Source organism: Perissodus microlepis, chromosome 3 (genome assembly GCF_051167445.1).
Source record: "Perissodus microlepis isolate ML-2025 ecotype Zambia chromosome 3, ASM5116744v1, whole genome shotgun sequence".
NCBI classification, from domain to species: Eukaryota; Metazoa; Chordata; class Actinopteri; order Cichliformes; family Cichlidae; genus Perissodus; species Perissodus microlepis.
The window spans coordinates 30522071-30534968 of NC_140463.1; the positions used below are offsets into that span (position 1 = coordinate 30522071).

Below are 12898 nucleotides of genomic sequence, written 5' to 3' on the forward strand. Positions count from 1 at the left end.
TTTGTTGTCATCGAAGATGATTGAACGGCGATGACCGCAGATTTTCACGCATGAAAAGAAGGGATTTACGTATCAGAGGCTGTACCCCAATGGGAAGTTTATCGGCGATAAGAAAAGAGAAAGGTAATAATTTTCGTTACGGCGGTCCTGAGTGCTAACGCTGTTCGGTAAATAAATCGCCTTTGACCGCTTTATACGGCGGTGCCATTGTTGTTTTGAACTAAACCAGCACTAGCTAGCGCAGCGTTAGCCCGCGTTGGCTGGTGTTTAGTGGCTAGGCCGCGACTGCACGTCTATTTATACTGGCTACTGTTCAAATGAATTATCGTTTGACCCAGATAGCGGTTTCATACACAGCTGCACGCCGTATTTTAGACGCTCACTGCACACCGCTTCTTTTTTGCAAACGATGCTAAGCTGTTGCGGGCTTCCCCCGATAGGGTTGCCTTTAAAGAAACGTTACTGGGCGTGGAAGGCATAGACAGGTGTTACCTCCGTCCGCCTACCTTTCAGTTTCACGCGAGACTCAGAGCGCACGGGTGAAGTTTTGCTGTCTATACCTATTACATGTGACTCGTGAGAAAATAAACATTTAAAAAAGCGTTTCCGTGTGGATTTTAGGAGCCTTATGAAGACCGGGGAGGACGGAGCCCCCAGACCGGGCGATGTGTCCTAAACAGAGCCAGCTGTGCCTCGGCACCGAGGGTCTCTGCCCACCGGCATATCCGTGACAGCTGACCTCCCAAAAATGACCCGACTGGTGTGGACACTTGAGTAATAATTTCTCGGAGACTAAGCTGATCACTTGGCAATCATGTCTGTCTCGGTGAGTACAGTTTTTCTCTTTGTGTTCGTGGATTTGCATGTGTTCGTGTGGCAGTGTCGCAATAGCTCGGATACTTTGAAAGTCAAGGAATAATTTGCTTTCCTCGCTTTCTTTCTTTCTTTTTTTTAAACTGGTTTATGTGTTCTCTGTGTCTTATATTGGGATCCTCAGTGCCTCTATTGCAAAAGAGGTCCCACATGGCTCATTGGAGCTCGGTTGTCCCCGGGGGGTTGGTTTAGAGAATGAAAGGGGGCCTGACTCTCTGGCTTTGGGTTGGCAATTAAACCCTAAACAGCAAGGGACAGATGTGCCTCTCATCCCCTCCCCCTTCCCTCTCATCCCGCTCATTACCATTAAGCTCTTGTGTCCATTTGATCATTGATCCTCCCTGACTGTGGCCCTCTTTCTCCCTTCCTCAGGATGAATTGCACAGATGTGAATTTTGATTTGGCTTTTAAATTTTCCATCTTTTTCTTTTTTTGTTTTGTTTTGTTTTGTTTTCGTTTGCTAATCCCCCCCCAACCAGGTCTTTCACACAGACATTTAACGAGATCTTCCCTATTCACTCCCTTTCACTCTCCATTCAGCATCGAAACAATCACCCTTTTTATACTCCTCACTTGGCACTGCCACGTCAATGTACTTGTTTGTTTGTGGCGTGCAGGGAGTGTGAATTCAGGCTGTTGATTAATTTGTGCTTTCATATGGCCATTTTAGTTGTTGTTTTTGTGTGTGTGTGTGTTTTTGTGGGTCAGTGCTGATCACTGCTGCTCTCGTCTCTTCCTCCTGCACAGACGGTATTGGCAAAGGCGTTGTTTGACAACACGGCAGAAAGCCCAGAAGAGTTGGCTTTCCGAAAGGGCGACATCCTCATGGTTCTTGAACAGGAGCAGAGCGGCGGGCCCGGGTGGTGGCTCTGCTCGCTGCATGGCAGACAGGGGATCGCCCCCGCTAATCGCCTTCGACTCCTTCAGACCGCCCCGCCCCCTGGCTCGGACCCCTGTCGCGGCTCCAGTGAAGACTCGGTCTACCTGTCGCCTGGTGCCCCACTGGCTCGGACTGTGAATGATGCGGACGGAGTTTATCGCTCCCCGCCAGCGGTGGGCGAGGGACGAGGAGCGGGGTCGAGACCAGGGGAGCTACGCAGAGCTGAGGGCGGGCGGCCACGCTCGCACTCTAGCTCTGGCACCCGGCCCAGACCTGACTGGGATATCGGGGTGGTGGGGCGTCCACGCTCACCCTCTTTGAGGGGACGAGGAACAGACATGACAGGAGCGGTTTATCAGAGCCCGGTGAGTCCCGCGCCTGCAGCAGCTCAGCATGCGAGGCAGCCAGGAGCTCACCTGGCTTCAGAGTCTGTGTATCTTGCCCCCAGCGGAGTTCCGAGGACGGCCGATGAAGCAGAGGACGCTACATATCTTGTTCCTAGAGAAACACTAACCACGGGGGCCTCGGATGACTGTTACTTGGTGCCCAAAGGCACGCCTCTTGCAGGCGATGATGTTTACCAATCCCCAACGGGAGGCTCTGTGGCCAGTGCTTTTTGCTCTAATGGACCATTGATAACCAATGGAATTACAGCTACCCCCCAATCAAAAGCGAACCAGGACACACCTGGGATGTACCAAACACCCACTTCTGCGGGAGTGAGCCTTCCGAGGACACCAGCGACAATTCTGGCTCACCACTACCCGCCTCAGATAACCTCTGTCCAAGCGTCTCCTCGAGCCCTGCTCAAGGGAGCTTCGCCCACCCCTGCCGCTGCCAGGGGCAAGCCCGGCCTTGCCTCTCACCGGGGATCCCCATTGCTTATCAGAGCTGGCCAGGTCAGGGCTCCTGGATCGCCAAATTTCGCCCGCAAACCACCTCCACCAGCACCTCCAGTAAGGAGCGTCACCAGGAAGGACACACAACCATCACTGCCGTCAGCTGACTCTAACTCTGTCCCCAAATCTGCTGCTCAAGCAACTTCTGCAAGCCTGCAGCAAGAAGAGGGCAAACAGAGGGCAGCCCCCCAGGGAAAGGAGGAAAGGACGAGTAATGGCGTGGAGAAAAGCAGCAGTGTGCAGAATCAAAAGGGAGAAAATCAGGATTATTCAGATCCTGTTGACGATCAGGTATGTAACGATTATACTTGAAGCGATAAAAAGTTGTTCTATCTAATTCTTCAGTATTCATAAAGTAAGAATAAAGTTATTACCTGTTAATAACAGGGTTTATCCTGGCTCGGCAGCTCTGCATGCTGTGAAGGCAGTGAGCCTGTTTCCTTGCTGGACAGAAAAAAATCTGCATTTCCTGTTCAGTTTTGACCATTTGATAAAAAGAAATGTGAATCATATCAGATAAAAAAAGTGTTTCGTTTTTGTTAAATGCTTGTTTTTTGTTTCATTCTTTGGAAACCCTGCTGGGTTTCGTCTAGGGTGTGGGGGAGGAGGCATTTTTAGTGGTGTGTTAAACAGGTTGGGTCGTCCTGTAATGTTGCTTTAGTTCTCAATATGATGACATCATAAGCAGTTTTTTTCCTCTGCATACAGAAGATGTTTGTGAAAGAAGTGGAAAAGTCACCAGAAGTGTTACAAAATAACTTGAAGTCAGTATTTTTTTTAAGCATGGCTTAATTTACAACAGTTTTGTTTATCAAATATCAGGAAACTGCATAAACTTCTGTTAACTAAGGTAACAAAGACTGTTCCCTAACCATATGTGGACTGATTGTTCTCATGTCCGTTGTCAACGCCCCGCACCAAAACTTTAAAGAGGTCTATTTTGAGCCAGGAAAAGCCTTTCACCATGTACATGAATCCTTTTATTACTCCTGGATGGTACTTGTTTGGCAATAAACTTTTAAAGTCTCCATCATATTTATTGGGAATATTTTAGTGTTAAATTAAATATTTTTTTTAGCATTTTTCTTTTTTTAAAATCTAATGTTGCCTTGGTAGGTATACGATACACCTCCGAAGGGCAGGTGGCAGCATCCAGTCCCCTCTGCACTTGGAGAAGATGACAGCATTTACGACACCCCCCGCAGTGTGCCACCGCAGGCCGACGCTGAGTCAGAGGTAAAGACTTTGCACACGAGGCTGACTTATGGATAAACCTCTGAATTAGTGTCTAAAGCAACCGCTTTATTTTTTGTTTGACTGTGAGATGTCAAGTGGCTTTATATCCTCTTTGCCTTCCTTGTGTGGCCACGATGAGCTCCACTGCTGGCTGTGGTAGCTTAGAAGTTCAGTGTTTTATAATGGTTAAATGTTTGGGACAACATTGATAAGCTGTTTTCCTGTGGTCAATCCATCCACCTGTTTTCATATCTAGGTCCACACACATTTATTTAATTAATTAAACCAGTATTAATTAAACCAGTATTAAATATCACTTAGAGGAATTACTGAAACAGTGGTACGTTGCAGTTGGTGCTTCATCTCCCGGCACACAAAACGCAAAATCAACTTTAGAGAGCGTCTGACAGAGAATTACTTACAGGGCTTCTGTGTTTCTGTTTTGTTCCTGTCATATTTTGACCTGACAAACATCCAGCAGAATCAAAATGCTCTGATTACCCCCAACCCTAGTATATTAATTTGCTGGGAACTGTGGGAATCTGCTGTGCTGAATGCATGCCTACACAAGCAAAGAACAAGAGATGACTATCATATACCCCGCCACTATTTCTTCCCACATTCCAGTATTAGCCTGTCTCCCTGCCCCCCTTCGAGGCGAGGCCACACCTGTCTCTGTGTGCTCCTGGAGCCAGTCTATCCAGTACAAATGCTGCTTCTATTTTTCTCCCAGTCACACCCATCTGTCACAACCATGCCAAGGATACACCACCGCCATCACCACCACCACCACCACCACATCCCTGCCCCCAGTGGTCTCCACTTTAAAGTTGCTTGAAAATGTGTGCCAGCTGCTGGGTTATTTTTTCCCTCCTTGCCTGCAGTCACTGTATGGAGACTGCAGGCTCACTTGCTTTAAGACTTAATGAATAAAAATGTGTTTCCCACATCAGTGGGAGTCAGTAACTCTTTGCTGGATGTACCTACAGAGTGCATATGGGTTCCCTTTTTAATGTAGCATATAATTGGTACAAACTGCATTTACTGCATGGATGAAATGTTATTATTATTATGCCATTATTGGACTAAATGATAAAGAATCTACCTGGAGTATCTTCCTTCCTTTCTTCATACGTTTTTCAAATTTCAAAGTTTCGCAATGTTTTCTTAATTTATTTAAACAATCAAATCTGCTTTTCCCTCTTCACTGATAGGTCTATGATGTCCCCACAATCACTCTGACTAAGGCCACAGTAGATGTTCAGCCTGACGAAGCTGATGATGAAGTCTACAGTGTCCCTACACTTCCGGGCGTCCCTCTGGCACCGGGAGAGTCGACCAGCAGCCTCTGTGGGGAGGAAGTTCCTCAGGTCAGACGGGTTTCTTGCGTTCCTGGATCTGAGAAACGAGCCAGTGGTGGAGATAATAGCCGTGGTGACTCTGAGCCCGATGGTGGGATTTATGACATGCCAGCTCTGACTGTCGAAGTCCTTCCTCATTCCTCATCATCTTCTTCCACCTCCACACGCCGCCTCTCTGTGTCTAGTAACGGCTCTGGTGACATGCAGTGGCGAGCTTCGCTTTCCAGTCTGGTCCACTCTGTGCTCACCACAGTCTCCAACTCGCCCTCCACTCTGTCATCACGGGACCTGGCTACCTCACTGGCTGAAATCCTGTCCACCTGGAAAGCCAGTCATTCAGGGGATCCCCCGCCACCCCTTCAGCAGGCCTGGGCACGCTTATCGGACCTGCTCCCAGCGCTGTCTGCCGTCGGTAGCGCTCCTCCATCCGAAGGGCTCTTGTCGCTGGTCCAGCGCTCGCTTGAGGAAAGCACCCTCCTCTTACAGGCTCAGGGCCGGCCCCGTCTGCCTTCCCAAGAATCTCTGTCACGTAGGCCATTGCCTGCGCTCCCGGTGCCTGATGGGAAGTCATCTGGAGGGGGAATGGGTTCCCGTAAAAGCAGCTGGATCCAGGAGAGGCCTCTGCCTCCAACCCCTCAGCCTGCTTTCCCCTTGCCTCCTACTCCAGCCACGGTGATGCTCACAGTGGGCCCTGCTGATGAAGAAGATGACCCCAGCAACGAGTATGCTGGGATCGGCTTGACTCCCATCCCGACTCCAGTTCCTACTGGAGACAGTGTTGGATATGTAAAGCTGCAGGTTAGTTTTTATTATGTTAGGAATGCATTGTTTTATAGTATCAAATTAATTCCTTCCTTACCTTGATATTTATGCTATATATGCATCTTATTCATTACAGTTTCTGTTATTGTGCTTTAACACATTTTTACCTTTGCTGGTAACTAGTCACACATGTTCTCTGGTCACTTTGCTCTAGGGTAAACCTGAACCGCCTCCTGACGCCCGCACTGAGAACGGACAGACACAAACTATCACCTCAGAGCCACGGGTGAGCTGTTCCCTCTGTGTTTTTACCTCTGTTTACGTGATCCTTTGCTCCTGACTCACTCGCAGTGATTCCCCACAGCGAAGGCATTGATTCACTCTTGTTTTCACAGTCTGCTCTGTTTACTAGTGAACAGTATGGCTCTTTAATCCAGTTTGCAGCAGCTGTTTGTTTTACCAATACAAGCTTTATACTCCATAAGTTTACCTAGTGCTGTGTATTTGTATGCTGCTGCAGTCTTTCCAATGAATCTGTTTACTCCGCAGTTAATTCTGAAATCAGTCATCCAGGTTGACAGGAAAGTCAAGTAAGCACATACATCAGCAAAAATGTATGAGGTGCCATCAAAAAAATTAAATTCTTTTTATCTGAATTTGGCCTCCATCGCTTCAGAACTAGTCACATTGTGGATGGATGCACCTGGATCTCCTCCACTGTGCTAAAAGAAATCTTGAATTCCATTTTGGAAAAGAGCATGAGGTTGAAATCTGGAGAATAAAGCAGAGCAGCAGGGAAAGATGGTGGTAGAGGTGCAGCCAAAAAAACTTGGATGTGAGCAAGCATCCATCAAAACTCTGGGTTAGCACTGATCCTCTCCCTCAGTCACCTCAGGGTGTTTGAGGAGAACTCTGCTTTGATAGCCTGACAAATTGTGGCCTTCATCTCTGTGAACCTGGGCTTCTTGCATCACCATGTGTCAACCCTAGATGTATATGTGTGTGTCATCTGCACAGCAATTCAAAATATACGTTCACATACTTTTGCCAAGTGAGAGTATGAAGACGGAAAATAAAATGGGGCTTTAAATTGAACCTTGTGGTACACCACAGGCATCAACACGACCATGCTGTGCTCAGTTTACACACAACAACAGTCTCTGAGCTTTTTTTTTAATCACACCTTGTCCTGTCTTGCGCAAACTCAAAGTCAGTTCTGTTGCATCAGACTGAAGTCATGTCTTCTTATTGCTCCGTCTGCATTTTTCCTGCCCCTCGCTACATTCCTTTGTTTTGTCATCGACGGGTAACAAGAGGTCACTTGTGGATCTCAACAGACTTTCTTACATAGGATGGAGACTCCAGGACAATGAGTGACAGAAGAGCACAGTCATCCTTTGAGCAGTGGCTGACGTGCTGTATGGACCCTCTGTTTGTACGACTCGGGTTCAGTTCAAGGCTGCCTGCTTTTACTTACCATATGCTAATTTGGTTATATATTATCTGCTCTCATTAGCAGCTTTTTCATGTGTTATTAATACATTTCCAGTTATTTGACTATTATATTAGGACTGTTTTTTGTGTATGTATCACATGCTTTGATCCTATTTGGATCTTGTGAAGACAAACAGCCTTAAACAGTTATTTGGCACAATTAACAGTGGCTGCAATTCTTGCGCAACTCTGATAGGAAACTCTGACATTTAGGACTTTGTCTTTGCTGGCTAATATTAAAATATGAAGTCAGTTGACTGAAGCCTAGAACTACTTTGACAATCAAATGCCTTCTCTGGCACACGATTTGTAAGTGGGGTGTTAATAAAATGTGAAAATGTCTTAAGCTTTGAGATGAAGGAATTTCTGGGCTTTAGGACGCAGTCCTGTGACAGTCTGTTTTGGTATTTTGGAGCTCAGTTAGGAAAGAAATAAATCAGAAGGAGCCATTTAGACTCTAAGACGTTTATTGCAGGTGGTTTCTCAGCATCTTTTACACTTTGTGGACTAAATGATTAGTCAAGACATGGCTGCAGATTATTGCTAAGGTTAAAAAATAATATAGAATACTTTGCAAAAGTCTTGAGCCACCTTTCATTTCTTTATATCTGACTCTATTGTAATTATTTAAGGTGGTCTTGAGCAATACTTCTCCAGTCTTTCTGAAGCTCCCTTAAAGTTTTTCTTTGGCTGCTTTTTCACTCGTTTTCAGTCCAGTCCTCCTACCTGACCATTTGCAGACGTATGAATCATGCAATCATAAAAAGCACCTAACACAAGTGATGAACCAGAGTTCTGTCTACACATCATAATTTAGCAAAGAACCAATATTAAGTGGTATCTGTAGGCACTTTGTTAGTAGCAGCCTGCTGCAACAACACATCATTTGATCCCATTTTTTTAAAACATATATTTATTGGATTTTGCGTTCAAAAACATCCAACACTTTAAACATCTTGAACATATGGCAGTAAGAAAGCAATAAAAATACAAGACACTCAAAAAACCAAACAAACAAAAATGCATATTCCCAAATTTAGTTATGTATTTTTCATTACCTCACTTTCTCTCCACTTCCTCAACTTCCCTAAACAAACTAAACTTGATGTTACATTGTTTAACCATTGGTCAAAAGAGGGGCTATCAACATTCTCCCAGCATACTGCAACACAACGTCTGGCCTGGAGTAAGCAAAGGTAAACCGTCTTTCTCTCTGTACGAGATAAATTACAGTCATCTGGATAAATGCTTAAAATACAGACAGGGGAACATGGGACCCGAGAAATGCATTTTAACACTGAGCACCAAAACTTTTCAATCTTTTTACACTTCCACAAACAGTGATACAATGAAGCTTGGTGATTGGTACACTTACAACATTTGTCCAGTATATTAGGATCAAATTTATTTAGTTTTGCAGGGGAGACATTTGTTCGCATTATCCAGTTAAATTTGAGCATTCTCAATCGGGTGTTGATGGTTTGGGTGTGTGTCTTTAAACATATTTTACTCCACTCAATGGGTGAAATATCTTCTTCTAAGTCTTGTATTCACTCCTGTCGCTTATTGTCTGAGGTGCCTCTGTGCTTCTCAACCAACATGTTATAAAACCGAGAGACCGAAGCAATTTTTTGTAACGTGTTTCTAGGATGGAAAGTGGAGGCTGTTGCACTGAATTATTTGATTGAGCCAGAATAAAACTTCAGTTGTTATTAGTTGAATATATAACAAAGATGACACAGTTACAGACATAAAATTGTATTTTTGCATCAGTTAGGTGATTCCCAAAGAGCAATTAGCGGAATATGTAACTTTTCTCAGCATTTTGTGAAATGTGTCCTTAAAATTTTTTTGAAGAGACGGAACAAGTGGAGGACAAAAGAAATGTCAAGCCCCCCAAAATTATCTACAGCAGATGAACAGTTTCATGTTCTTTGTAATACATGGGGAAAAAATCCAACAAAGACCCTGCACAGGAGCTGAGAGATGCTTCAGTTGATCCATCTGCTGTTCACTGAAGCCTCATCAGAAGTGAGTGTCCACAGGCTCTGTCATGGTTTGGAGCTGTATTTGAGCCAGTGTTGTTTGAGATCTTGTCAAAATTGGTTGAATTATGAACCCAGGTCATCATGAACATCAGATTATGATCCATTTAAGAACATCTCACACTGGCAGCATCTTCGTTTTTCGGCATGACAGTGATCCCAAAAACACTGCCAATGGAGTGGCAGAGCCTGGACCCCATTATTGAAGCAGAGTGGGACCATCTTGACAGAGAAGAGAACCAAAGACTACTTGAAGAAATGACACCAAGGATTGCATAAGAGAGTTCAGACTGTGAAGAATAAAGGCAGTCATACCAAATATTAGCTTTCTAGCTTGTACCACCTCTGTTTTTGCCTTATATACTATATTTTTATGTATGTTTCCACACGTTTTAATAAATCGCTGCTCCCATTTTCCGTGCAATATCCTAAGAAATAATGAGATTTGCACAGTGCTGTAAATATGTGCGTTGTGTTTTTTATTTTAATTTCTCAGGACTTCTTTCAGTTTGCTGTTTATGTATCTGAAAGTCTTGTTTTTATTCTCCTTAATTCAAATTAGAAACCTTCTGGCTACTTTCCTACATTTCTTGTGCTGATTTTCATTTTCCTTTCTCATCTTTTTCAGTTGACCCCCTCCCCTCCTCTGCCAGTGTCCCTCTCCCTGGAGGACTCAGAGCTGCTCTCCTTCTACTCCTCTCAAAGCCTCGCCCACCTCTCCTGCCTGGCGGACGCTGTCGATGTGCTCTTCAGCAGCGTGAAGGGAAACCAACCTCCTCGAATCTTCGTCGCCAGAGGAAAGAGCCTCATTGTAACTGCGCACAAGCTGGTATTCATCGGGGACACGCTCTCCCGTCTTCTCACGTCTGCTGACCTCCGGGCCAAAGTATGTGGAAAAGTTGGCATGATGTTTAGATCCAGCATTTCATAGCGGTGTAATATCTTTAATATTGTTTTTTTTTCCCCCATCAGATCACTACCTCGGGGGGACGGCTCTGCCAAGCTTTGAAGGCAGTCGTTGTGGCAACAAAGGGTGCTGCACAGAACTATCCATCAGTATCTGCCACCCAGGAGATGGTGGACCGTGTCGCAGAGCTCTCCCAGCAGGCGGCCGGCTTCTCCACTCTGCTCCAGCGTCTGGCAGAAATATCTTCATGATGTTTCTTAGTGCTTATGTTAAAACAAACAACTTTGTCTACACTACACATCTATTTCCTCCTCTCTGAAATGCCTTATTTGTTGTTACACTCGTTCATTACCCCTGTGCTTGAATGGGATGGAAGGAAGCGAAGCCGAATCCTGCGGCAAGGCGTTTGTTCGTCGCCACAGCTGTTATCCAGCTGTTTTCACCGTGTTGGTTGTGTCGTCTGAGCGCGTGCTGGTTTGCCTTTGTTTCTCCACTGACCTCTGTGCTTTGATGCCAGGCAAAAACAGTTTTTTAAGTGTTAATTTATTGAAGATTTTGAAGCCCCTGTGTGGTTTAAGTGTCCGTGTGGACTTCCTATTTTGGGAGCTTTGCTTTAATGTGCTTGCCATATTTTTTTCTCCCCCCCCCCACCTCTCACACGATAGCCATTTTTCCTTCCTTCCTCTATTTATTCAGCCACCCCCGATTTCCAGAAATAGTCCAGAGGAGGAGACTTTACATCCTTTTTTCTTACTGTGATACCTGAAGGGCCTTTTGTGATTATCAATTCAGAAGCTGCAGAAGCAGCATGTTGTGTGTGTTTTTGGGGGGCTTTATTTGGGAGAAGTGTTGGAAGTTTTCCCAGCTTCTATTCTCAATCTGTGCAAGTGTTTGCGTGTTTTGTGTAGTGCCCCATTTCCACTTAACAAGAAACATCTCCTTACTCATTCTTCAGTTTACACGTGTTTCACATCTCTATGAAGAAAAACAAAAGCTTTTTTGTCACAGAGGGAGAATATGTCTGAGGATCGATGAAGGGATTTTTGATTGAGCAATGTTAGCTGGGTGACAAATTGCCTCATCCTATTCTTTCCCACAGTCATGTGGCAGGTTTGGTAATGGATGCGAAACCTGTTGACCGAGTTCACCTGTCTTCACACGTCTTGTTATGACTTGCATCACTTCTCTTCTTTGACTTTTGCTTTTCAGCATCATTTTCCCATAAACTGCCTGTCATCGCCTCTCATTTATGTCCGCTTTGATAGTTTGAAGCCAGGAATCTTATTGTGGAAGTGCACACCAGAAACCAGTTGTCATTATTATGACGGAACAAAGACGGGGACGACGGTTAACTCTACATCAGTTTGTGGGACTTTATTGTGATCGTGAACCTATCCCAGCCTGTGGAATGAAGCATAGTCTGCTTTCCAATTTAAAAGAGACACTTTTTGTATTTTACAATCCATGAAAACAAACCTGTTTTGCGTCTAACACTACTCCACTTTTCATACTGACAGGTGCACAGCACGGCCTGTGAGTCATAATTGGTGTTATGCTCCTCTCTGCGACAACACGTCAGCATATTCACACTACACATCTTGTTTGTGAGAGAACACAGCCAGGGGGATAAAACTTGAATATAGCACTACCTTCTCTTCTGGCAATCATATTACTTTACCCCCCCCCCCCCCCCCCTTTATTTCCCCCTACTTTTTCTTTTTCTAATGTTTCAGATTTAAATTGTTGACTTGGTTTCCAGCTTTTACATTTTCTTTGCTGCAGTGCCACCCTGTGGAGGTTTTGAAGTATTTTCCAATGACTAGCAGCCTGTTAAAATGGGCTCTGTGTGTGTGTGTGTGTGTGTGTGTGTGTGTGTTAAGGGAGCATGATGGGCAAGTAACCTTTAGCTGTATATTTATTGTATGCCAATGTTTATGTTCCTTTGCTTTCCCCATCTGCATGGCTTTAATTTGCTTATACTATATATATATATATATATATATATATATATATATATATATATGCACATCCTTCACCTGAGTGATGTGATTGGGTGATTTGCAATGAACAAAGTTTTTCTTTTTTTTCTGAGTTACAGTTCAAACATGGCTGTCTTTTCTTTTGTAACTGGATGGGGTTTTTTTTTTTACACTATTTGAACTCAGTATGATCTGTTATGCATATTGCTGACATATAGAAGTGAATGCTTTTCCTACAGTAATAACAGACCTAATCCTCCTTATTTTTAACACTACATTGGTTGTCTGTCTTGTATTCCTGTTCAGAAAACACAAATACATTTTTTTGCAAATAAAATATTGTTTGTTTTATTTGTTGCTGTATTACTATATAAGTCATGTTTTAAAAAACAAACAAACAAAAAATACTTTATTCACATTTTTATTTAAAAAAAAAAAAAAAGTGTGGCTAAAAAATGTTGG

At 44.2% G+C, this 12898-nt stretch overlaps 1 protein-coding gene across 1 annotated transcript; it reads left to right on the forward strand.

Annotated features, from left to right (window-relative positions):
- Positions 1–6: 6 nt before the first annotated feature.
- On the forward strand, positions 7–12787 carry efs (embryonal Fyn-associated substrate). The gene is made up of 8 exons (XM_084923981.1): positions 7–123; positions 622–826; positions 1621–2943; positions 3769–3888; positions 5103–6047; positions 6226–6297; positions 10179–10436; positions 10523–12787. The coding sequence occupies exons 2-8, from the start codon at positions 815–817 to the stop codon at positions 10706–10708; spliced, it is 2916 nt and encodes a 971-aa protein (XP_084780107.1). The 5' UTR covers positions 7–123; positions 622–814; the 3' UTR covers positions 10709–12787.
- Positions 12788–12898: the final 111 nt, after the last annotated feature.

Excerpts from the sequence above, each read along its gene's own strand:
- efs (XM_084923981.1), top strand. Across the intron at positions 3,889-5,102 it reads AGGCCGACGCTGAGTCAGAG|GTCTATGATGTCCCCACAAT; the intron begins GTAAAGACTTTG and ends CTTCACTGATAG. Across the intron at positions 6,048-6,225 it reads TTGGATATGTAAAGCTGCAG|GGTAAACCTGAACCGCCTCC; the intron begins GTTAGTTTTTAT and ends ACTTTGCTCTAG.